The sequence below is a fragment of the Pangasianodon hypophthalmus genome, chromosome 19, assembly GCF_027358585.1.
Source record: "Pangasianodon hypophthalmus isolate fPanHyp1 chromosome 19, fPanHyp1.pri, whole genome shotgun sequence".
Taxonomy (NCBI): domain Eukaryota; kingdom Metazoa; phylum Chordata; class Actinopteri; order Siluriformes; family Pangasiidae; genus Pangasianodon; species Pangasianodon hypophthalmus.
Window position 1 is genome coordinate 4,838,085 of NC_069728.1, and position 24,785 is coordinate 4,862,869.

At 40.8% G+C, this 24,785-nt stretch overlaps 2 protein-coding genes across 5 annotated transcripts in view; both read left to right on the plus strand.

Annotated features, from left to right (window-relative positions):
* The first annotated feature begins 39 nt into the window (after positions 1 to 39).
* Positions 40 to 3,095, plus strand: LOC113545289 (cytochrome c oxidase assembly factor 7). Its single transcript, XM_026944565.3, has 3 exons — positions 40 to 429; positions 539 to 679; positions 2,395 to 3,095. The coding sequence occupies exons 1-3, from the start codon at positions 324 to 326 to the stop codon at positions 2,835 to 2,837; spliced, it is 690 nt and encodes a 229-aa protein (XP_026800366.1). The 5' UTR covers positions 40 to 323; the 3' UTR covers positions 2,838 to 3,095.
* A 2,372-nt stretch (positions 3,096 to 5,467) lies between these two features.
* Positions 5,468 to 24,785, plus strand: part of ralgps2 (Ral GEF with PH domain and SH3 binding motif 2) — a 104,317-nt gene continuing 84,999 nt past the window's right edge. For 2 of the 4 annotated variants that reach the window (XM_053242114.1, XM_053242115.1), the window contains exon 1: positions 5,879 to 6,011. Coding sequence is in view for 2 of the 4 variants with exons in the window: in XM_053242112.1 (XP_053098087.1) it covers positions 5,526 to 5,614; positions 5,835 to 6,011 (266 nt within the window). In the remaining 2 variants the exon portion in view is untranslated. Of the gene's footprint in view, positions 5,615 to 5,834; positions 6,012 to 24,785 lie in introns of those variants that run through there. The other 2 variants (XM_053242112.1, XM_053242113.1) reach the window with 2 other exon arrangements.

Below are 24,785 nucleotides of genomic sequence, written 5' to 3' on the forward strand. Positions count from 1 at the left end.
AACGGCTTCTACGCGCTGTTGAAGTGCACTAGAATTCCAAAACAACGCCATTTAATAGCAACCCTGTGAGAGCAGGAAGAAGGGGTTTTCTAGCACCGGTGTTTTAGTAGAGTTTTAACGCTTTTCTGTTCATTTCCTTTTTACTGAATTTTATCACTAATCTACTTATTTATTTTAGTGTTTGTATTTTGCGTCCTGCATCACTGTAAGTGCTGAAGTTTCTATTTATTTTTAACTTTAGCAGCACAGATCAAGGTCACGCATTTAGATGCGCTCACGCGTGGGCTCTCCGAGTCGTGTAAAGGATCACAGGTCTGTACAGAATGGCAGGACTGATTAATTTTGAGGACGAGAAAGAAGTGAAAGAGTTCTTAGACAATTTGGGAGTGGAGTACAGCTATCAGTGCTACCAGGAGAAAGACCCTGAAGGTACTGAGTGCTGTAATGCTGAGAGCTGTCCTACACATGCAGTGCTGAACATACATGCGGGTATTGTTGAAGTTTTTTTTATCCTGTAATGTTTACTTGTGTGTGTCAGGTTGTCAGAGGTTGGCAGATTACTTGGAGGGGGTGAAGAAGAACTACACTGAGGCCGCTCAGGTTCTCAAGCACAGCTGTGAGAGTTATGGCCATGGAGAGAGCTGCTACAAGCTTGGGGCCTACCATGTCACAGGCAAAGGTCAGAGACTTCACTGTACATGATGGTTTTTTTTGTTGTTGTTTTTTTTTGTTTTGGGGGGTGGGGGGGTGGGGGGGGGGGTGTTGTGGTCTCCATTTCTACTCATCTAAATACTCAGAGTCATGAACTGCTGACTAAAGAAACAGGCTTAAACACTGAATTCTGAAGGCAGTCTGTGGGCTCATCCCCCCCGTCAGTCCACAAATGGTTCAGTCTGCCCCTTTAATTGAACTCTGGCTAGTCATGGTTCATGCAGGAGTCCTAATGTACAGTATACTCCAGGGGAGCACAAACTTTTTTACCCAGGGACTCCTTTAACTGTAAACTAAATATCACTGACCCCCTCAGTTTTGGATTTGTTTCATGAACATTACTTATTTATAGCATCCTGTTCCTAAACTTTCCACCAATAGAACATTAGGTCATAAGTTGTCTTTGGTGCTTGGACCCATAAATATAATAACTTTGATAATGTGGGTTGTGACTTCTGCCCCTGTAACAAAAGCAAAAAAAGACACGGACCCCTGGGGATCCCTGGAGCTCACTGTGAAAATCACTGGTGTAGGCTATATAGGCTCTGTATATACACTCGCTGTCCATTTTATTAGGAACACCTGTACATTCATGCAGTTATCTAATCAGCCAATCATATGGCAGCAGCACAATGCAAAAAAAAAATTGCAGATACAGGTCAAGAGCTGTGACTTTGCACGTGGCATGGTTGGTGGTGTCAGATGAGTTTGAGTATTTCAGAAGCTGCTGATCTCTTGGGAATTAGACACACACGACAGGTGTCTAGAGTTTACACAGAATGGTGTGAAAAACAAAAAAATTGAGTGAGCGACAGTTCTGTGGGTGGAAACGCCTTGTTGATAAGAGAGATCAGAGGAAAAGTGCATGCTGAGATGCTTTTCTGCTCACCACGGTTGTAAAGAGTGATTATTTGAGTAACTATAGACTTCCTGTCAGCTCAGACCAGTCTGCTCATTCTCCTCCGATCTCTCTCATCAACAAGGTGTTTCAGCCTGCAGACCCTCCGCTCACAGGATGTTTTTTTTGTTTGTTTTTCACACAGTTCTGTTCTCTTTTTCTTTCAAAATCAGAGTATCAAAAAAAGAAAGACACGGTCTACTGTTTCTAGTTCTAGCGAACGAGTGTCAGTTTGTGAATGTTATGAGCTGTATTTATATCATCACTTGCACTACAATCACTTTTTTTTGTTAGCATTAAAAACATCTTATTTTATTTACTTAGTGCCATAAAGATACCCTAATCTGTGTTTTCTGTACATTGTCTGTGTCCTTGTTTTTTGTATTTTATTGTACTGCTGCAGCAAAACATTTTTCCTCAGGTGTCTGTCTGTCTGTCTAAAAATTTACATTTGCAGAAAAGACATGTACAATAAAATTTGAGATAATATCTAATTCCCACAATTACCTGTTAAAGTTATAAATTAAATGTCATGAAACATGACTCTCAGTTTCAGAAAGAGCCACTCTGTTAGTGATTACCATAATGATTATTACCAATCATAATATGTATAAGATACACAAATAAATATTTTAAAGGTCTACAGAAAAGTTTACAAAGAAGGTTTACAAAAACTTTTAATTGAGAAATGGCCATAGCTGAACCTGATTTTGATGCTTATGAAATCACTCCACTCTGTTAACAGCTAACTCAGCGGATGTATCGTTCTCTCTTTGCTAAACCAGGTGGGGTGACAGAGTGTCTAAAAAGTGCCTACTCCTGCTTTGTCAAGGCATGTAATGCCAAAGGAAAGAAGACAGTGGATGCATGCCACAACGTCGGCTTGCTTGCCCATGATGGTCGAGCCTTAGAGGGTGGTCCAGACCCTGTAGAGGCTCGTCGCTACTATAAGAAAGCTTGTAAGGGAGGGTTTGCACCTAGCTGTTTCAATTTAAGTGCCCTATACATCCAGGGCTCAGCAGAAGTGAAAAAAGACATGCCTAAGGCTCTAAAGTATGCCATGCGGGCCTGCGAGTTGGGCCACGTTTGGGGCTGCACCAACGCCAGCCGCATGTACAAACTGGGTGATGGCACGGAGAAGGATGACGAGAAGGCGGAAAAGCTAAAGAACAGAGCAAAAGAACTTCATGGACAAGAGAAAGAGCGGCAACTGAAATTCGGAGAGTGAGATGGAGAAAAAGTGCTAGATTCAGTGTGATATTTGGGTTCTCACTGTCGTGCTGCTATACATGATGAAAGAATGTGTGAGAAGTGTAGCTGCATAATGTGTGTATTGGGGCTGTTTAAGAACTGTGCTATTGCATTTGATTAGTTGATGGTTGCAAACTCAGACAAATGATCTTGATCTGTATGTTTCCATTTGTAAATCTGACAGTACTGTACGGTAATCGAGTTAATAAATGTGGTTTTTAATGCATTAATGACACCAAATGGCATATTGTTTGTTTATAATGGACTTGGAGTAACTTGACAGGGGTTCTCAAAATTTTTCGACCCCATCCAGTGAAAAAAAAAAAACAAAAAAAAAAAACTGTGGACCTCCTAACAATGAAAGCACTAATTAATTTTATGAACATAATCCACCTGTTTAAATATCAGGCACATTAGGCAAATATGTACTGTTGCACTTGTTTATTATTAATTGGAGCAAAGAGAGTTGACGTTATTCCTTATTTATTCCTGTTTTGTGTTTCTGAGCATTAGATGATAAACCAATTAGAACTACAACTATCTGTAATGAGGTGTAAGAAATTGTGGCCCCCTCAGCTATGCTTTGCAGAACCCCACTTTGACAATCAGGTCACTTAAGGTACTCACTGATAATCAAATCTGCTTTAACAGAAGCATCAAAATGTGCTCCAATAAACGTCATAGTGATATATGAGTTCTCAAGATCACCTCTACCTTTGCATCATAGACCCAATGGCATGACTCTGATTTGCTGATCTAATCCAATCTAATCTAATCTAATCTAGTGAGTCATATTCTGCATATTAATGTTATGTGGCCCTTTAACCAGGAAATATTCTCATAATTGTCACAGCATCAGCATAAATCTTTATCACTCTAAAATGAAAATAATATGGCTTTCCAAATTACTTGCTTGTTTTCTGTTTTACAACAGTACGGTCTCATGTCTGTTCTATGCCACAAAATATATTTCATCTCCAGGCATTTAGTATCACCACTGAAGTGAGAGTGTGGGTAAAAGCTATAGTAAAAGCTGTTTGATATTTTATAGTCCTGGTAATGCGCTCGCTTCTCAAACCAGAGGTCATGAGGTCAAATCTTATTCAGGGTGGTCTTGAATTTGACAATGGTGGCTCAATGGTTAAGCCTCTGGGCTCTGTATGATGTGCTGGACAAACAAGATCGATCCATGGAGGCCCTGCCTCGCAACCTACAGGATTTAAAGGATCTGCTGCTAACACCTTCAGAGGTCTTGATGAGTCCATATCTTGATGGGTCAGAGCTGTTTTGGTGGCACAAGGGGACCTACACAATATTCGGCAGGTGGTTTTAATGTTATGGCTGATCGATGTATAAACCACACCATGGTTAAATTCTTCACAGCATTTCCTACAGGTATATATCAAAACATACCTTTGTAATTTGTATTCAACAGAGTAAAACAAAAAAAAGTGTGCATCTCTTTTGGTTTCTCTGTTTTACAGTTTTACATAATTATTTTCATTTAAAGGAGCTTTTTAAAAATGTGTTGCAACATCTATTTATTATTTATCTTCATTAATTGCTTTATCCACTTGTTGTGGTGGATCTGGAGCATCTCCCAGCAACACTGGGCACACGATGGGAGAATTCACCCCGAATGGGACGCCAGTCCATCGCAGGGCATCATTCACACACACATTCATACGTGTATTCACACCGGGGCCAGTTTTGTGTAGGCAGTCCACCTACTTACATGTTTTTGGACAGCAGGAGGAAACTGGAGAGCCCAGAGGAAACTCATGTGAACACAGGGAGAACATGTGAAACTCCACACAGATGGCAACCCAAGCTCAGGATCAAATATATAGAAAATACACTTTTTTTTACTTAGGATAATGAAGGAACGCATGTAAAATGTAAATCACATTGAGTTGGCTGCATCATTTTGCATCATTTAGCCCAGTGGTTCTCAAACCACTATGCATTTATCTCCTGAACGTTGTTTACATTTTTCAAATAAAACTTTTTGGAGCCGTAGATCTTTCTGAACTGTCTCTCAGGAGAACACATTAAGTGTGAGTTGACTTTGGTGCTTGGACCCCTAAATATAATCAGCTTTGATAGCTTTGGCTTGTGATTTCCACCACTGTAAAAAAAAAAATAAAAAAAAATTCACAGACCCCTTGGCTGTGCCTCCCGGACCCCACACTGACAACCACTGTTCTAGCCTACAGGTTGCCTTCCCTGGTCCTGGAGAACCCCTCGGACATATTTTAGAGTTTACCCTTCTCCTGAGTTAACTAATTATCAGTACTCCTCTGAGCTGAAGTGGGTGTGTTGTGAGCAGGGAGAACACTGAAACGCTCAGGACAGGAGCAGGGGGTTCTCTAGGAACAGGGGGTTCTCCAGGAGTAGGGGGTTCTCCAGGAGCAGGGGGTTCTCCAGAAACAGTGGATTCTCCAGGAACAGTGGATTCTCCAGGAGTAGGGTTGGGAACCTGTGCTGTAAGCTGTTAGAGCTGCAGTGCAGCACAGGAACCAGCAGGGGGAGCAAAGCTCAAACTAATTTGCTCTCAAATACACAATATAGGACAATTCTCAGCAGTGCTGCATCTGTTCTTTAGTTTGCGTGTTAGATGTAAGACGATCTTACTTTTTTGTTCCCGTTTTTTATTTTTTTATGCATGAAGCGCTTGTTTAGCGTCAGGTTTGTAATTCCGCTCGCGCTATCCAGCAGGTCTCTGAGACTGACACTGAGGCCTGTGAACGCGCTGTGAGTGTGTGTGTGTGTGTGTGTGTGCATGCATGTCTGTGTGTTCGTGTATTTTGTGTGTGTGTGTGTGTGCATGCATGTCTCTGTGTTTGTGTATTTTGTGTGTGTGTGTATACGCGTGCATACACCGGCTACGCTCGCGACACACACACACACACACACACACACACACACGCGCGCAGGCGGCATCACTGACACCTTCGCTTGCGTTTTTTTTAAGCTTTGCAGGAAGCGCGTGCACCGAACGGCAGCCGCCCGAAGCTCCGCCCCCCTCCGTCCCCGCAGTTCAAACAGCTCACTGCGCTCTCAGGACACTTGTCTTCAGCTGGACTCTAATAGGATTTGTTTTGTGTCCAGATCCTCCAGAGGAGCGCGAGCGTCCCAGCCGGAGCAGGAGGTAAAGTTTGCGTGTTTGTGTTTGTCGGTTAGAGAGCTGTGCTGTGCTGCAGAGGAGCTCACACTCCCTGCTAGCTCGTGTAGCAGCTAGCTGAGCTAGCAAGCCTCTGAAAGCCAGCTGAAGCAGGCTCGCGGTTTACTGCATGCTCCTGAGAGCTAAAACAACTCACAGGCTGGCTTGTATTCTGCTGTTGGGTCGAGCATGGGCTTTGTTTACAGCTAGCTCTTTCTTTAAACAGCAGCACTAATCCAGGACAGGAGTAATCTTAGTTCTGCGTGGCAAAAAATAACAATAACAATAACAACAATAACAACAACAACAGCACTTCTTTCACAAAATATGTTTAATCCAAACTGTGCATGCTGTATCTGCTTTGAGTTGATGTTCAGTGATGAGAAATATCCCTCCCCAGATTTTAGGGTGTGTGTGTGTGTGTGTGTGTGTGTGTGTGTGTGTGTGTGTGTGTTCCCTCCCAACAACAATACAGAGTGAGACAGTGAGAGAGTTCATACGCAATACAGCCAACTTTAAATAACGCTCTCGTGCACGTCGTGTAAAACCTCCACTCCCTAAATTTAACTTTCAAATCACTCTCTTGCATGAGTGCAGCTTGAGAAAGACATCATTAACCAGGGATGTTTTAACGAGGGCGCTAATCGTCCACCATGAAGGCCCATGACGCCCTCTGTGAGAGATGGCATGCACAGAGCCACAGTGCAGAGCTTCAGAGATACCTGCTTCATGGGGCATGAGGATGAGGATGAGGAGGATGATGAGTTGGCACTTACTTCTCTGAGCTTTCTCTCTCTCTCTCTCTCTCTCTCTCTGTGTGTGTGTGTGGGTTTAAACCCATCTTGCTGCTCCTTCTAGGCAGCAGATCAATACCAGAACCGCCCCCCTCCTCCCCAAAAAAAAAAAAAAGAAATCCCTGGATCTCTCAGCTGATTGTTGCACATGCTGTATTTACCCCTTTGCTCTGTATGCATTGATCATGCAGCCAGTCACTCACCACAGGAATCCATTTAATTAGAAGTACGCTTCTTGTCTTTGCTTTCCTGGAATAGCTTGGAGTAGCTGTCAAGAAGAGTTACTAAGCACTTCATGGCATGCTGCTGCCTGGTTTAACTCCAACTGTGCAAACACATCATCACGTCATTGTCTGTTAATGGAAGGAAAATACAATGGGTTGGATAAAAATAAAGTTATTAAATAAATATCACTGTTTAAACAGGGACAAGACCCAAGGAGTCCATGTACAGGACTGTGCAAAAGTCTTAGGCACATGCGAAGCAATTCTCTACAGCAAAGACACCTTTAAGAATAATGAGTGTGTGTGTGTGTGTGTGTGTGTGTGCGTGCGTGCGTGTGTGGGTGGGTGTATATATATAAATATATACATATATATATAAAATACATGCGCGCACACACACTCCTGGTCAAAAAAAAGGGGCCAAACCCAAAATGGCCAAATATTAAGCTTTTAATGGTCTTAACAACAAATAATTGGTCAGAAAATTAGCAAGAATTAAACGAATAGATAAAGGAAGTTAGTATGAGAAGCTTTTCCATTTGATTTCTTTAAATGTTTAAGACTTGTGGCTCTTGATGGTCTGCATCAGGTGTGGCAGATCACCAAATAATGATTAATCTTTTAAGAAAAAAAAACATCAAAGAAGATATTTTTAAAAATTTTTGCACACCCAGACGTGTGTTAGTTTGAATTTTATATCAAACATTTTAATCATTATAATGATTTTACCTTTGCGTACAGGAAGACTGTATAAGTGAATTATACGTTCACTGCAGCAAAAGTAAACAAGCAAATGGTGGCACAGGAGCTCTCAGGAGTGCATATACAAATGTGTGTATGTGGGTGTATGTGTATATTTTATATATATATATATATATATGTATGTATATATATAAAATATATATATATTAATAGCAGTAAACAGTAAAAAAAAAAAAAAAAAAAGCAAAGTCTGACTCTGACTGACTAACTCTGACTCAAAACCTTCAGCCTTCATGATGTGGTTCTTTTTTTTTTTTTTTTTTTTTTTTAGTCTGAAAAGTGGTCTGGTATGTAATTTGTTGCTTTCTTTACTCACATCCAATAGCGTTTCATTTTTTGTTGGAAAAGTATAATGTTGAATTACTGATTCAGTAATTCAGAAGTCATAAAATAAACATTGATGACAAATTTTGTACTAAATAACACAATGTCTAAGACTTTTGCACAGTACTGTAGATATTGTGCGCCGTGTATCCTATAGTATTTCATTCTGATGCCACAGAAATTTACATTTTGTGAGCATAAAGCTTGTTCACAGCAGTCTTTTATGATTATTACTTGTCACATTGTACGATATGATCCCGAAAATATCTGTAGAATTCTGCATGACTGCATGATAACACATGTTCTTCATGTCAGATTATATGATGAAGATCCTAGACCTAAAGTTAAAGAAAATTACTACGTTCTGCCATACTGGGTGTGCAGCGATGTTTGCAGCACAGATTTGTAACTCTTTGACTGGAGATCTTGAAATAGTTACCATAATAGTAAACAGACTTGATGAACAGAGTGTTTGTGTGCAATTTAGCTAGCTACATACCTAATTAATCCTATATTTTTTTCCATGCCACGTCTTTTTTGTCCTATTTGTGATATAACTGTGATGAGACATTCTGTCTGCTGCCACAATTCAACCAACTGCTCTTCTTCCTCTTCTTAAATCTCATGTGTTTTGTAAAATAGTTTATTGATCACTGTGCTGTAAGTTGCGATGTCTCACATCACTGGCTTGTCCATAGACACCAGTCTCCAGATTACAGAACAAAGAAATGAAATCAGATACAAGTGTGTTGACCCTCCTAAATCAGAGAAATGGCTATAAAAATAGCTACATGTCTGAAATTTCCCATGTCCACTGTCAGGACAATAATTAAGACGATTAAAACACCCGAAGCTTTAATAACGCTTAGCGGAAGAGGACGCAAGTTCTAGGGTTCGAGAGGCAGAAATTTCTCTGAGGATCACAGTTGGAGATTTGCAGAAGATGGCAGCATGTTGGGGTCTCCAAATCTCCATACCAACAAACTATTTGGCATGCCAAAAGAAAGCCTTTTCTTCTACAGAAAAGATCCTTATCCTCACTTCTGAGTTTGCTGAAAGATTTATGATGATGTAGAGCTGTTTTTCCTCCAGATGCCCTGAGATCTTTGTTAGGATGCATAACATCATAGACATAAATACACATAAATGCATACATATTTATGCAAATGCATTTTATGTACATAAAATATAAATATATATTGCGTAAATATACCAAAACAACATGGAAATGTGGTTATTTAAGACTCCTGTAATGCCTCGGCCTGTAGGCTAATCCTTTGTCACCCTAGTGAATGACAAAATGACACAGTGCTCATTTTTATGTACGTGCATGACATGGAGCCTTGATTTTCTGAACCTTTCTCATCTTCATGCAAATTAGGCCCAAATCCAAACGATTAGCTTCGAATGATTCCTCAGACCAGTCGCCTGGCGTGTGTGGTACGACAGGTTTTCATTTTCCCTCTCACAAATGTAGTTCTTGTCTGCAGGATGGGAATGGAATAGAGGAAAAAAATATAACCGTGGTTTGTCGTCTTGTCCTGTCATATACGACCTCTCGTTAAATATGAATAGAGACATCTTGTAATAAAGTAAATCTTATAAGAAAGTAGCAGAGATCGGAGGTGCTTCTCGAGAGTGTTTGTAGCTGTTATACGAAAATAATAGCTGTCATACGACAGTGATCCACTTTGCTACGCGTTGTGCTGTATCACACCACCTGAGTGTGAATTGTATTCCTTACTTAAATCAATAAATAACAGTGGCTTTATCTATATATCTATATCTATCTAGGTATCTATGTATCTATCTATCTATCTATCTATTTATTTATATGTGTACATACACATATAACGTGTGCGTACTGTAACTTTACTTGGGATTGAGATTTGTGCAAGTAAGAGACCGAATTCAGTTCCTGAGAAAGCCTGTGGTTTTTGGAACATCATACAGTGGAAAATGTTGAAAATTTCACCAAGTAAACGGTTTTCCCAGGCTTCCACAATGCACTATGTGGCCAAAAGTATGTGGACACCTGACCATAACGCCCATATTGCTGAACATCCCATTCCAGGTTTATTCCCCCTTTGCTGTTATAATAAGCTCCACTCTTCTGGGAAGGCTTTCCACTAGATTTTGGAGCGTGGCTGTGGGGATTTGTGATCATTCAGCTACAAGAGCATTAGTGAGATCAGAGATTGTTGTTGGGCAAGAAGGCCTTGTACATAGGTGGCGTACCAGTTCATCCCAAAGGTGTTCAGTTGTTCAGTGGGGTTGAGGTCAGGGCTCTGTGCAGGACACTTGAGGTCTTCCACTCCAACCTTCACACACCATGTCTTCATGGAGCTCGCTTTGTGCACAGGGGCACTGTCATGCTGGAACAGGTTTGAGCCTCTTAGTTCCAGTGAAGAGAAATTGTAAAGCTACAGCATACAGAGACATTCTATACAATTGTGTGCTTCCAACTTTGTGGGAACAATTTGGGGAAGAACCACATATGAGTGGGATGGTCAGGTGCGCACAAATGTTTGGCCATATAGTGTACAAGTAGACGTTCTCTAGGCCATTTGAGTAGTTTATAGGTCTCTTAAAATTTTACGGTTTGTTTTATGGTCTTCAGCAGTCTGATGGTACTTTACCACAGTCTGTGTGATACTATGGATTCACAGAAACCAAGCATTAGCATTCCCAGTAATGACCATCCCTACTCATCAAACAAGTTCGCTAATGAATCACAGGATGTTCTGCTGAGTGTGTGAGAACACTGACTGTTTTCGGCTGTTCCTGAGTATCCGCCCTTTCTGCGAGTGTTTACACTAAATCACATGGTTTTAAAAATCTCAAGCACAGCGTAAACATGCGTGGAACTCTAATGCTAGCTCTAGATGCTAATCATTGAAACGTATGATTCATTAAAATATCAGGTATGATATCAAAATATTATAATAGTGATATAAATATTGTTCCTATATTGGGTATTTCTACAAGATGTGCTCTCTCTTTGCACCCATTCCAGGGCTTTATAACTTCCCCTTTTTCCTGAACACGGCACTATACAGATGGTTGGTTAAAGAGTTTTGGCTGTGTGTGCTCAGCTAGTCCAGAACATGTGGACTGGCAGTGAGAAGCCAACATTAGGCAGCCTGTAATTTTGCAGCTTTGCACTTGTATGGTTTAGCAACCAAAGTGCTTGTGTGTGTGCGTGCGCGTGTGCATGTGTGTTGGGTGAAGGGTCTGAAACCCTTACGGCTTTCTCCCCTCTACACTCCACACTCAAATGTGACTATTCGCAGGTTGCATCTGTGTGGGTCTGGACTCCCCCGTCTCTAGCAGACCCTCCATTTGTGTTTCAAGAGTTCCTGAAACCGAGTGTGTTTCAGGTTCATTCAACTTGCCCTGGTTTGTGTCTCTGTTCAGCCGACAGCATACTTTCATACATGAGCTTATGATATGCACAGTTAGTTCACTTAAAGCTTTTTCTTCTAACTTCCACTATTTGGGGGGGAAAAAACTCCTTGAACTTAGACCTAAACCTAAAGAAAATCCTCTAATTCTTGGAAAAAGATCTGAGAGGTAATATTTTGGGTCAAATTTTGAACTCATGTTAGTTTAATATCTCCATAAGGCAGCTAGTCAGCTACGTAATCTTAATCCTGGAAAATGTAATGCGTGTGATCAACAGTATCTTGAAATAAAACAGAGAATTGCTTTGCATTTGCAAATGGAAAATTATTCATTTGTTCGTTAACAATGACCGGACATATATAGATCTCTCATAGAAACGCTGAGAAACGTTTATACTAGAGAGAAATCAAAGGCATACACGTCTCTCTGTGTTTGTGGGCACAGTCAAGACGTGATGTTTTATGATTACAGCATCAAGGATGTGAAAGCTGATTAGCTGCTTAAACAGATGCCATAAAGTGTTAGTTATTTAAACATGTCCATTATATGCAGCTCCTCCTCAACTCCTCAGTGCTGTAGATATCTAACATGACGTTATCTGTTTAGTTTCTTGATGTAGCGTTTAGGCGAGCTACATATATTTGTTAAAGAAGTATAAATTAGGTAGGTTATTTAACTAGCAAGCTAAGCCTGTTAAATTTTTAGTTAGCAAGCAAACTTCACTGATATGATAGTTAGCTTCTTAGCTGAGATGAGCTTGGCACTGCAAAGACAGAGCTGCTCGGGCCAGTTATCCCTCCTAATTGCCTGTTAATACAACCATCTTTTATTAGCTTGGAAAGGTGTCCTATTTGATAATATGCTGTAAAAATGAATGTACTTATGATGTCAGAGTGACGTGTCTCTCAGTCAGTTACAGTAATAAAATGCTGTAAGAAAAACTGCTTTTACCTGCCGAAAATTATTTTGCACTAGCAGGAATGCATTGTGTAAGACAATCTTGTTAACAAAATGACAAGGAAATATTAAGCACGCTAAAAACGAGTAGGCTTTAATAATCTTGAATGTAATGGTCAGTTAATGGTCAAGCTGTTTGTGTAGTGAGTGAAACACATAAATGGGCAAATTTTTGAAATTTCATTTGTCCTTTACTTCACTGGTTTAATCACATTTAGACACAATCTGTTAAATACACTGCAGCAGTTATACATAAACATTGTTAATCTCACCAAAAAAAAAAAAACCCTTATCTTTCCATCTGAAAGTCAGAAATGTAAGCAGTCATATCACAGGGAGTGTGTTTTATAAAAACTTTATCACTGTTGTATAGTAACCAGACATACCTTTAGTTTAGTGAATGAAATCAGAAACAAGTACACAAATTGAATTTACTACATACTTAGTTTTTTATCTCTTTCTTTCTAAAGATAATGTAAAAGATAGATAATATGACTGTGGAAGAAGCTCTTGGATATTCTGGGATGCATTAAAAACACCCATAATATTCACTGGCTTTGTTTAACCCTCAACTAAAATGTAACTTTAGCCTTCAGAGTACCAGATAGACCAGAATGGAAAAAAAACTTTTTAATATATATTTTTTAAATTATTTTTCGATGAAAAGGTGACCATGAGAAACGTCATCTGCTTTTATCTGTTTTATACGATATGCGTCCATAAAAAATTATACTTTTTAAACTTTGTCTTCAGTGAATTTGCCATGCCCTGTGTCTAGAACTATTTGGAAAGACACACACACACACACACACACACCCCGTGACTCCTGTAATGGGTCAGGTGTGTTTATGGATTGCCCTGTTCTGCTTTGATTGGCAGTAAATATCACTTGGCACGGCCAGTGCAGGAAAATGCTGTTAGCTAGTTTTACCTGCTTGCCTGGCTGTCTAGCTAGACATAAGGAGCAATTATTTCAAATATTTGGCTTCTTAGTTTATAATATAATGTTGCAAACACATATTACTATACACATAAAGCTAATTATTGTGCCATAAAATTACACTAACCTTACGCATCATCACGTCGTATACAGTGCTTAATTATTTTACTATTATTGTTTAAAATGTTTATAATATCCTGTTTCAGTGAGAGGTTGTAAATTGTTATTCCCATCTTCCGACTAGGAAAGAGCAAACGCAATGCCCGCTCAACTCAGAATTCCTCTGAACAGTCTCCTCAACCCCGAGTTCAGCAAGTGACACCAATTCAACATGGCCGCTCACAGCATGAGCAGTAAACAAAGGAGCACTTCTTACCTGTAATTGAGTTCTACTGTGTATACAGTATTTACTTTAGAGCATTCAACACACAGAGATATTCGCATGCTAACTCTGTAACAGTTAGCTGTACAGTTAACTGTTTTGAAGTAAATATAAATCAGTCTAGCTTGTCGCTGACAAAAGATGAATATGTAAACGTCACTCCTGGTTCCGATGTGCATCGTTACATGGCCGTGTCCTGATGTGCATATTTCGTGCTGCAGCTGCTATGTTTGACGCGCAGACACCCCGGCGGTCTGTGCTGCATTGCTGCCAGCCATTTTTCTTCGTCAGATGGGAAGTGAGAGGTGATGAGTGGGACGATGAGGGACAAATACCAGCCAAGAACAGCACACATGCCTTTGTGTTTAAGTGATTACGCTTTCACTAGTAACATAGCAGTGTCCTTCGTTATGGCCTAATTTGGACATGGCCGCAGGCACAAATGGACCTTTTTACTCTGAAGAAATGGTGTAATAGGTTTACCAGTGTGGCAGATAAATGGGCACTTCTTACTGTATGTTTAAAACCACATACTTCAGTTCCAGTAATGAAATGCAGTGTTGGCCTGTGGCGCTAGTCGTGAGCTCTGTGCTGATAGCAGCCATGGGACAGTTAGGGAAGTGTTAAGAGCTCATCATGTTTTTACACAGGAATTTCCATCCAAGAACTGTAATCTCCATCATGCTATGTTATATGTAGACTCACTTCAAATCATAGATTCTGTGCTTGTGCCCCTGTGTGCGTGTTTACGCGCCTGTGTGTGTGTATGTGTACGCGTCTGTGTGTGTGTGTGTGTGTGTGTGTGTACGTGCCTGTGCACCCGTGTGTGTGTGTGAACCCTGTTAAGAGCCTATCAGCTGATGGTGTTTGAATGAAGTGTGTGTGAGCTGGTGTGTGAGTAGCTCTCATAGTTGAGGGGCTTCTGGGTAATCTGACGAGCCTCTTCAGAGAGAACACCCACGGCTAGATATAGCAATGCCAGGTTAGCTTTAAATAGGACAGTGGCAGAGAAATAAAAAAGAAATAAAGAAAGAGAATAAACAACTGCGTGCTGTCCGTCATGGTCCGGTTGCCACAGCGAGGGCTAGTGACAGAACAAGCCTCCTACACCAAGAAGGTGCATGCAAGAAGATTAAATCCTGTTTTATTTAGCAGCTTTTTTCAGTGTGTTGTTTAAGGAGCAAGTTTGTGCGACTGCTTCAGCGCAGCCCAAGCGAAGTCTGAGAATTTGAGAACGTGCATTTTCTTTCTCAGCATGCGCTCACACACTTTGCAGCTGCTTGTAGGTGGGTGTGTTTTTGGCCTGTACATCTGAAGCCTTGCTTAAACAGTGCAGCTTGCACTCTGTCTTTTTTTCAGTTCCCCCTCTGTGATCTGTTAGTGCTCATTAGCTCAGGAGAAACAGTTGGAACTAAGAATAGTTGACTTTGATGCACAGCAGATACTCTAAATAGGAACAGCTCACTCTGTAGCATTTTGAATATCATATGCTGCGATGCATTATGTTGTGAACAATTCATATATCAGCTCCACTACTAATATGATTAAGTAAAATCTTGTAGTGCATAAAGTGACCACATTTTCAGAAATAAAGGTTTCCTTGTCTACCGGAGGAGTGGTTCCGTCAACCTCGCCTAGTCTTAAAATTATACAGTTTTGGCGAGGCTGTGCCTACTGTAGCCTCAGATTGCCGTTCTTGGTTGATAGGAGTGGAACCTGATGTGGTCTTCTGCTGTTGTACTCCATCCATCTCAAGGATTCAACCTGTTGTGCAATCTGAGATGCTTTTCTGTTCACCACGGTTGTAAAGAGTGATTATTTGAGTTACCATAGCCTTCCTGCCAGCCAGTCTGTCCATTCTCCTTTGACCTCTCTAGGCAAAAAGGTCTTTCCTCCTGCAGAACTGGATGTTTTTGTTTTTAGCACCATTCTGTGTGTGTTTGTGGTTTTTTGTTTGTTTGTTTGTTTTTTCCTTCCATTCCGCTGCTGTCACATGATTGGCTGATTGGATTACCGAATAAATGTGCAGATGTAGAAATGGTTGCTGAATGTATATATTTTACCCAGGAATGTGCATCTATAATTAGCTTTAAAGGTGCTCTTTAAGGTATAAAGATACATATTAAAGATACAAATGATGTCACCCTAATGGTACCAGACCAACATTATGGATAAGTACAGTTTGGTGCCTTTATTTCTGAGAGTGCATTAAATGGTTTGAGGGCCCTGATTTGATTTTGTATGTTGTCAGATTTCCTTTCAAGTAAGGAAGTCAGAGAGCAAGCAGGACTGTGGGCTCGACGGATTTCCACAACAGCCAGTAGTGTTCAACAAACTCCACACCTCCTGTGGAATCTAGAGAAAGTCAGGAGTAGCTTGCAAATCAGCTGAAATATACAGCCAATAGTTTACAGAGAGCTTCTAACATTGTAACACTGTCATGTTTGGTATCATGTTTTTGGCAGACCTATCCAAGCACCAGGTTTTATTAAAAAAAAAAAAAAAAAAAAAAAAAATGTTCACAGGTGGTGAGCAAAAAGATGGTGTAGTGCCAATACTTGCAAATGGACATTGTACCGTGATGCTGGTTGAAGAGTCTTCGCATAGTGAACTCAAAGGTTTGGCTACCAACATGCCTCCTGGAGCTTTTTGATGGCAGGTCTACCTTTGTCTAATAAAGTGGTTCCCCCCTCTCTCTTTCTCTGTGAACTAGCCTGGGGGTAAGTCACACCATTCTCCTCAGAGTATCACTCCTCCCTACTGCGGTTGGCCATATGGAGACCGTAAACTTGGACTGTCCTTGTGCTGCCCTGTCTTCCTGTTTATACCTTCCCACTAATTTCAGTTTGTAATGCTGCATGTGACTTACCTTGTAAGTGGGAAGTCGAATCTTCCCAAGACCATCCCAAATTCCTGAGTAGGAATTGGTCAGACTTTGGGAAGTACGAGTTACGAACTCTAGTTGAATGCAGCTTTAGTGCTCACCCCAGTGGCGCACAACACAGTAACCTCAGCGTCTAGGTCAATCGGATTGTCTGTCCAGACTAGTTTTTTATCCATAGTTTCCTGGCAGACAAGTAGGTTCAGAAGGCTACTTATACAGCTGTCCCCAGCAGTTCTTCCCTTTCCCATCCAACAACCAAAAAAATCTTTTGTTACGTAGCTATATTTAAACACAATGTGCTTCACGTTGAGGCTGTAACTTTAGGACGCTGCTCATTCCAGATCCTATTGCCGACGCATGATCTGGCTGTTGGTGGGGGAAGAAAAAAAAAATTTCTGGGAAGTGTAATTAGCTTGTAGGGCTGATTTTATACTGGTGAAACCAAGCAAAATAACTGTGATCATATAACTTTCCTGCTAGCAAAACATGCAGTAACCTCACAGAGAAAATAACAGCACTAGCCATACTTGAATATCTTTTATATGCGATATGTGAGGAAGGACACCACCGAAATGTTGGTCAGTCACTTTCTGACTACATTACAGATCTGTAAGGATGAGGCTTTAATATACTGCGGTTCAATTAGTGTCAGTGCACGACAATTTTAAGCCTAATTATTTTAGTCTAGGTTTCTGGGCAACCAAAACTTGGGACTGGGCAGAACACTGGAGCATACTTGTTGGATGGGCTAGCAAATTAATTTATTATTCGTCCACTCCTGCTTGCTCCCTTTCCATTCTAGCTTTTCAACACCCTGAAGCTGTATATAGGGAAACAAAGTGTATCTGACATCTCTCTTCCCATCTCTCTCACTCCCTCTCTGTGTGTGTGTATTGTGGTTGAGCTGTGCTCGCTCATTGTGTTTTATGAGGCATCTGTCAGCACTCTACTTAGAGCCGTGGAGGCAACAAATTAAAGGCCGTTGCTTCTAAGAAACAAACTTCGGAAAGTCCCAAGCTTTAGTCTTTCACAACAGTCAGAGGATTTTAAGCTACGAGTGAACTGAAGTCCCTAAACACTGATTCTGTATAAATACCTCCATTGTGCTGAGTTAAAATAGAAAAGCAGCTCCAACCGACCAACTGGTTAAACTGTTAAATTCTCAGCGACCAACACTGTGCGTGCAAGAAGACGATGTGAGGCATGCAGTCCCGTCCCTGGTTCATTCACACGTTTCTGTGGATGGACAGTCCGGATGAATCCGTTTCAAAGAATGACTTTTCCAAACTGCTGGAAGTATAAGTGGAACTTATGTATTGAGACATCATACTACTGAAAACAGTACAATTGACACAAGAATCTTGCAGGATCTTTCTTATGAAGAGAGATGATTTCTTATGTATAACATTTGAAAATTGACGTTCAGGACCTGAATTTCTTCACAGGATCGCAGGTTTTGTGCACTTTCTTTATTAATTCCCCCAAATCCATTTTTTGTGAGAACTTCTTGCACACATTTATAAGCTAAAGTCTTATCTAGATATAAAATTAATAAATCCAAAAAAATTCCATGTGTCCACATGCTGTAGTTACAGAGCTGTTTCCATCTTTCCTACTTCTACGTGTACATCATTTGAAGTAGACATCCAGAAAAAACAGCACCTGATATCTAAAGATCAAACATGATTCTCAAGGTAATACTCAGGCGAAGCTGAGCAAAGGCAACTTTAAGGCTGGTTGGTTTAAAAGCTATCTTGTTGCTAGCAAGCCACAGGCCTACTCGTTGCTGTCGGACTGTTCCACTTTGGGGTCCTCTGTCACATGATGAAGGATGTACGTATGCATGTGGTCCTTGTGTCAGAACATTTTCAACGACAAGACTTGGACTTCAGCCAGGTACCAGCGAGGCTGTGAGAGAAATGGTCCACCCTGGCCTTGTAGAAATGCAATTCTGAAGACTGCCAAGTCCTCTGAGAATTTCTGTCTCTGTGGTGTAGAGATGCTTGGAAACCTATTGAAATATTTCTCATCTAATGTAAGGAAACCCAGTCAGAGTTCACAATGCTGACTCAATTCGTGGCCTCCAGTGTTTCATATGTTTCATTTTCCTTTCAGCAGTTTGCAGCGATGGTGCTGAATGAACATAGCGATGTATTTACTGAAATGAAGACACTCGAGCAGTACAGACTGGCAGTGTGTCATGTGGATTCAGCAACAGTTCCGCATATTTTTCTGCTGTGCGTATCTGTGGGCACAATAAGGGAGGATTTTAAATTCTTTTTATTGGTCAGCGTTGACCGGAAAGGGGCGGGGAACCCCGGAAGTAAAAGACTGAGCCTACACAAGGAGAAGGTACACGTTATATGATCCTGTGTACACGCAAGCAAGGAGCTAGCTGTGATTATATACATCTGAATTGTGGATAATTCATCATGCGAATGAATTTCCTAGGAATCAGGGAACCGTCCGGACAGGGAACCAGCACGGATTATCCAGAGCTTGCCATGGATCGTCTGAGCAATGAGACACGAGTTGTTTTACGCTTATAAGTGTGTTATTCGTTTCAGAACTGTGTAAATAATAGAGCCACAAACTGCATATAAACTGTGTACATAGCATTTTGAGACACTCTTTAATGGACTTCTGAGTGCTAGAAGAGCAATATTTTGTTTGCTAATTTATGTGTATTGGTGAGGGCTGAGTGTTACACCAGTGTGTAAAAAAATTATTCATATTCTTATAGTGATGCAGAAATAATGTAATAGGCTAGCAAGGTGATTTGGCTGTAACTCTGAAAAAATAGTCCTTCTCTACATCATCATTCACAAATTCTGCCTCAGATTCAAACCTACCTCAGATTCTGACCAAAGCTGGTCACAGATCTGTCGGAGGCAGTGGTATCAAATATCAAAATATTGTTGCCTTCTGAGTAGACATTGTGTCATATGGTGTGGAAGTCTGAGGTGTACCCATAGTGTTTACTACATTTGTTCCAAAGTAGTTTCCATAGTAAATTCATTGAACTTTAATTAAACTCTTTTGCCTTATGTTTGATTAATAACTCTTAGTAGCGTACTCTGATGTATTAGGAGTAAACGTTAATGGATATTCTAAGAATATAATACCATGTTGCGACGATATTATTATTATTATTATATTGGACAAGTCAACGTGTGAGTGTCAACTTTTTAAGCTAGGTTGTGCGCCATTACTAGTACTTACACTCACCGAGCACTTTATTAGGAACACCTGTACACACAGTCATTCATGCAATTATCTAATCAGCCAATCATGTGGCAGCAGTTCAGTGTATAAATTCATGCAGATACGAGCCAGCAGCTTCATGTAATGTTCATATCAACTATTAGAATGAGGAAAAATGTGAGATCAGTGATTTTGACTGTAGTGTGATTGTCAGTGCCAGACAGGCTGGTTTGAGTTTTTCTATAACTGCTGATCTCCTGGGATTTTCGCACACAACAGTCTCTAGAGTTTACTCAGAATGGGGCAATAAAGAAAAAACATCCAGTGAGCAGCAGTTCTGTGGATGGAAACGCCTTGTTGATGAGAGAGGTCAGTGGAGAAGGGCCAGACTGGTTCAAGCTGACAGAAAGGATCTAGTAACTAAGATAACCGCTCTGTACAATTGTGGTGAGCAGAAAAGCATCTCAGAATGCACAACATGTTGAACCTTGAGGCAGATGGGCTCGTCTGATTGTCAGCAGAGTTAGACACCACAATTTTACACTCACTCGCCACCTTTTTAGCTATTTTGCAGCCATGCATATCAGCTTTTTTTTTTCTCGTAGTCTTCTGTTGCTATTTTTTACCCTATACATCAATAGAGAGGAACCACCAAGCACCTCCTGACCACATTCTCAACACATTGACATGGTAGTGTGAAGAGTTCTGGTACATCAGGTGTTAAACACTTCGCTGCCACTGCTAAGAATAGTCTACCAACCAATAATATCCAGCACTGCTTGCGGTAACAAACTGACTATCGATATATTCACTCTGCCATTGTGTTTTAATTGTTATTCAAGGTCATGGTCAACTATTTGTGATCTTTTTGTTTTGTAAGAGAGCAGTGCATGTGTTGTAATGTGTTATTAAAGCTAGGCTTAAGCTCTCATTTACACAAGGCTCGTGGAACCAGACCCATGCATGCCACTGTGGCACTTTTGTGTTTTGTTCAGTATCTTAGAAAACCAACTAGCAAAGTATGAGAACAATCAAAGACGGTGGATTGTAGCAGTTCCAAATATTTGTTGGCAACCACAAAACCTGGGACTAAGATCTTCTTGTGGTTACTCAGCATAAACTTTGAGGGATTTTTAGTCACAGGTGGTCCGCCATATTGGTCTTGGTTTTTTTTTTTTTGAGTCACTCAGACATCAGCATTGAGCTGTGAACAGCAGACACCTGTCAGTGCTCGCAGGGTCACACACTCATTAGGTCAGGAGTGCAAACAAAATCAGGAAAACCAGCTGCATCTCTGTACACACTTTAAATGGAGCAAGAGAAAAATACGATAAGAGAAAAATACATGTAATAAGATATAATAAGAGTCTTCTTGTTTTTGTCTTGTTCTACCCCTTTTTTTCCATATTCTTGTTCAGCTTTTCCTTCCTCTTGTTGATGTCCTTCTTCTTCTTTATTCTCTTATGGTTGTCCTTGTTGTTGTTGTCGTTTTTCTCTTCCTCTTCTTTTTCCTTTCTTTTGTCCTTCTTCTTTTTCCTCTTCTTCTTCATATTGTTGTACCCCTTCTTGTTCCTTTTCCTCTTGCTGCTGTTGTAGTTGCTCTTCTTGTTCTTGTTCTTTTTCTTTTTGTTGTTGTTGCTGTTTTTCCTCTACTTTTTTCTTCCTCATCTTATTTCATTGAGTCAGGGGTTGCTGAGAGATTTTGGAAGTTACTGTACTTGAGTTTGTATTATATGTGGGCAGAAGATAGGCAGGCCGTAGTGGCAGACACCCACTCCTGTCTATTTTTAGTGTGTTGGGATGCATGTTTAAAGGCTGAAGAGTGTCTGTGCTGACCATGCACCAGAAATTTTGGGATTATATCGTCTTCGTTAATTTGCGTTATTGTCTCAGTGACAGAAAGCTATTTTTAGGCAGCTAGCGGTTTCATTTTTGTAACTGTATTTTGGTACATGGGAACAAACGCTCCCTTTGTCGCTATTTACTGGACACCAGTATAAACCTTTCGCAGAGGACACGGAGAATGCTAATGTGTTTCACATCAGTCCCCATGATAATCAAAAACCCCTGGGGTAGAGATAAAGCCGTCTGAACATCCACTTTGCACAGTTCCATGGCCTTGAAATTTGTAACAGTAGCACTTCAGGGCAAATACATGAGCTAGTTGCGTAGCTTAGAAATTTCTATCAATGTCTCATTTGTATCAGCATAGCTGTTTGTGTGTGTGTGTCTGTGTGTGTGTGTCTGCAGAGGAGCTACGTCAAATCATCATGGCTGCTCACAGGATCAGCAGGAAACAAAGCAGTACTTCTTAACTTTAAAGCTAAAGTATATGCTTTAGATTGGTCAGTAGACATTTGCTTGTTAAATCTATAACACTGACTATACAGTTCACTGTTTTGAGGAGGTAAATATACGACCACTGATCATTGTGAGTTAGTTGGCTAGCCTGTCGCTAACAAAACGGGCAAAGTGGGGAAAAAAAAACATGGACACCTCCATGAATGCGTGTCTTTCGTTTGCTCTGTTAGAGCACGTAAAACTCATAAAAAGCTACTTTAACCGCACTTTTACAGTTACAGGCCTGAGTGCTGTTCTACTACAGTGAACTTCAAACATTCAGGCAACAACAGCGGACAGTAGTGAGTAGCTTAGCAACAAGATAGCTGGCTAACGTTGGTGATCTCCTTCTTGAAACAGTCATTAGTATGGTCAGTGTTGTAGATTTAACCAAGTACTGTTCCATCTATTAACTGATCAAAAATCAAATCAAATTTTATTGGTCACACACACGACCATACACAGTACAACGTCCAGTTAAGTGCCTTTTACGACTGTCCAGTGATAAAGCAGAATTTGCATAAAAACAGAATTTACTTACATAGAAATAGAAAAAGTATATAAAAATATAAATATAAAAGATATAAAAGACAGCAAAAAAAAAAAATAAATGAATGAACTCTATATGGTGTAAAGTGCAGATATGTGCAGTTGTATGCGCAATACTTTGCTGTGCAACATCGAGCTGAGGTAGTTGCAGTGAAGAAGCTTGCAGTATAATAAATATTTATAAATACGGGATATGCCGTGTGTATTGACAGGAGTGCTGGGTGTGTGGATGGTGTGCAGAGAAATCCAAGATATGTATTTATATGTGTATGTGTAAATAGTCCTAGGTGTTGTCCTGGTTGAGCGCCCGAGAGGCCTGTCGGAAGAAGCTCCTCCTCATTGTCTCTGTGTTGGCCTTCAGGGAGCGGAAGTGCAACAGAGAGAAGAGTCCATTGTTCAGATGGCTGAGGTCCTTCGTTACGTTCCTGGCCTTGGTCCAGCACTGTTTGCTGTAGATATACTGCAGGTCAGGGAGCTCAGTGTGGATGGTGCGCTCAGCTGATCGCACCACCCTCTGGAGAGCCCGCCTATCCTGCTTGGTGCTGTTCCCAAACCAGGCTGTGATGCTTCCTGTCAGGACGCTCTCGACGGTCCTTTTTCACCGGTGCGTTAATGTGACAGGACCATGACTGGTCCTGCGTGATGTGAACACCAAGGTACCGGAAACTGTCCACTCTGTCCACTGGCGCCCCACTGATGTCTTGCTGATGTTCAGGTGGAGGTTGTTCTGGCACCAGTTCTCCAGGCTTTTAATCTCCTCCAGGTAGGCATTCTCGTCATTATAAGAGAACAGGCACACCACAACAGTGTCGTCAGCAAGCGTGAGAATGGTGCTAGAGCTGGGAGTGGCCACACTGTCATAAGTGTACAATGAGTACAGCAGTGGGCTCAGGACCAGTGCTGAGGGTGAGGGGAAATGAGACATGTCTGCCCACCTGGACTGCTTGTGGTCTGTCTGTCAGGAAGTTGGAGATCCACTGACACAGGGACGGGCTAAGTCCCAGGTCCTCCACCTTGGTGGTGAGTTTGGAGGGGATTATAGTTTTAAATGTTGAGCTGTAGTCAACAAACAGGATTTTAACAATTTCCCTTCCTGGTGTCCAGATGGCTCAGAGCTGTGTGTAGTAGGTGTGTGATGGCATCATCTGTTGGGAAAAAAAAATGAGGCCAATACTGCTATAATTTAAAAGTACAGAAGAGAGACTTTATACTATTCACGGTGCGAGCGGCCATGTTGATTTCACGTCACTCTGTAAACGAGGAAGGTACTGGAAGTTGAGAAGACTACCCCACGCTGACGAGTGGAAATTTCAAGTTGAGGGGTGTTTCCCCTGGCTTTTACCGGTTGTATGCAGGGAACTGCAAGTTGCAGCTTCACCTCGAATGCAGCATAATTCTGGAGTAACAACTGAGATACAAAATATCATAACCACAATCATGTAAAGAACTTTTTAACTCTTTTTTTTTTTTTTTCTTCTCTAAACTCTTATATGAAGTTCCTTTCCAACCCTACTGAGGAGATGAGCGCGACAGAGGGAGTGAGTGAACGAGGGAGGAAGGGGCAAGGGTCAGTGAAGTGATGCAGCTGTTTGTTCAGTCACAGCTGTTGCTCCTCCTCCACACACTCACTCACACACACTCACTCACACACACACACACACACACACACAGAGTCCTCTCATAATGGAACATTGTTCTGATATGTTTGAGGAAAAGGGTAAAGCAGAGAGAGATGGAGGAGTCTGTTTTGTTGGGTTCTGATATTTATTATGAATGGCTGCAAAGAGTTATTAATCTGTAATTTATTTTTTTTAAAACAGTTTTTGATTAATTGACTAATCCAGTGATTATTTCTTCACTAGTTGTCAGAGTGAGATTTTCTGGTTTGATTACTAGTAGAACAACCTCCTGGTGACACCATGGACTAACCACTAGATTTATGCATGAACGCTTGGTTGTATGTGTATTATTATTTTTTTATTTACTGATATTATCTT

Coding starts and splice junctions, on each gene's coding strand:
- LOC113545289 (XM_026944565.3), top strand. CDS start 324: ATGGCAGGACTGATTAATTTTGAGGACGAGAAAGAAGTGAAAGAGTTC. Junction 430..538: donor CCAGGAGAAAGACCCTGAAG/GTACTGAGTGCT, acceptor TGTGTGTGTCAG/GTTGTCAGAGGTTGGCAGAT. Junction 680..2,394: donor CTACCATGTCACAGGCAAAG/GTCAGAGACTTC, acceptor TTGCTAAACCAG/GTGGGGTGACAGAGTGTCTA.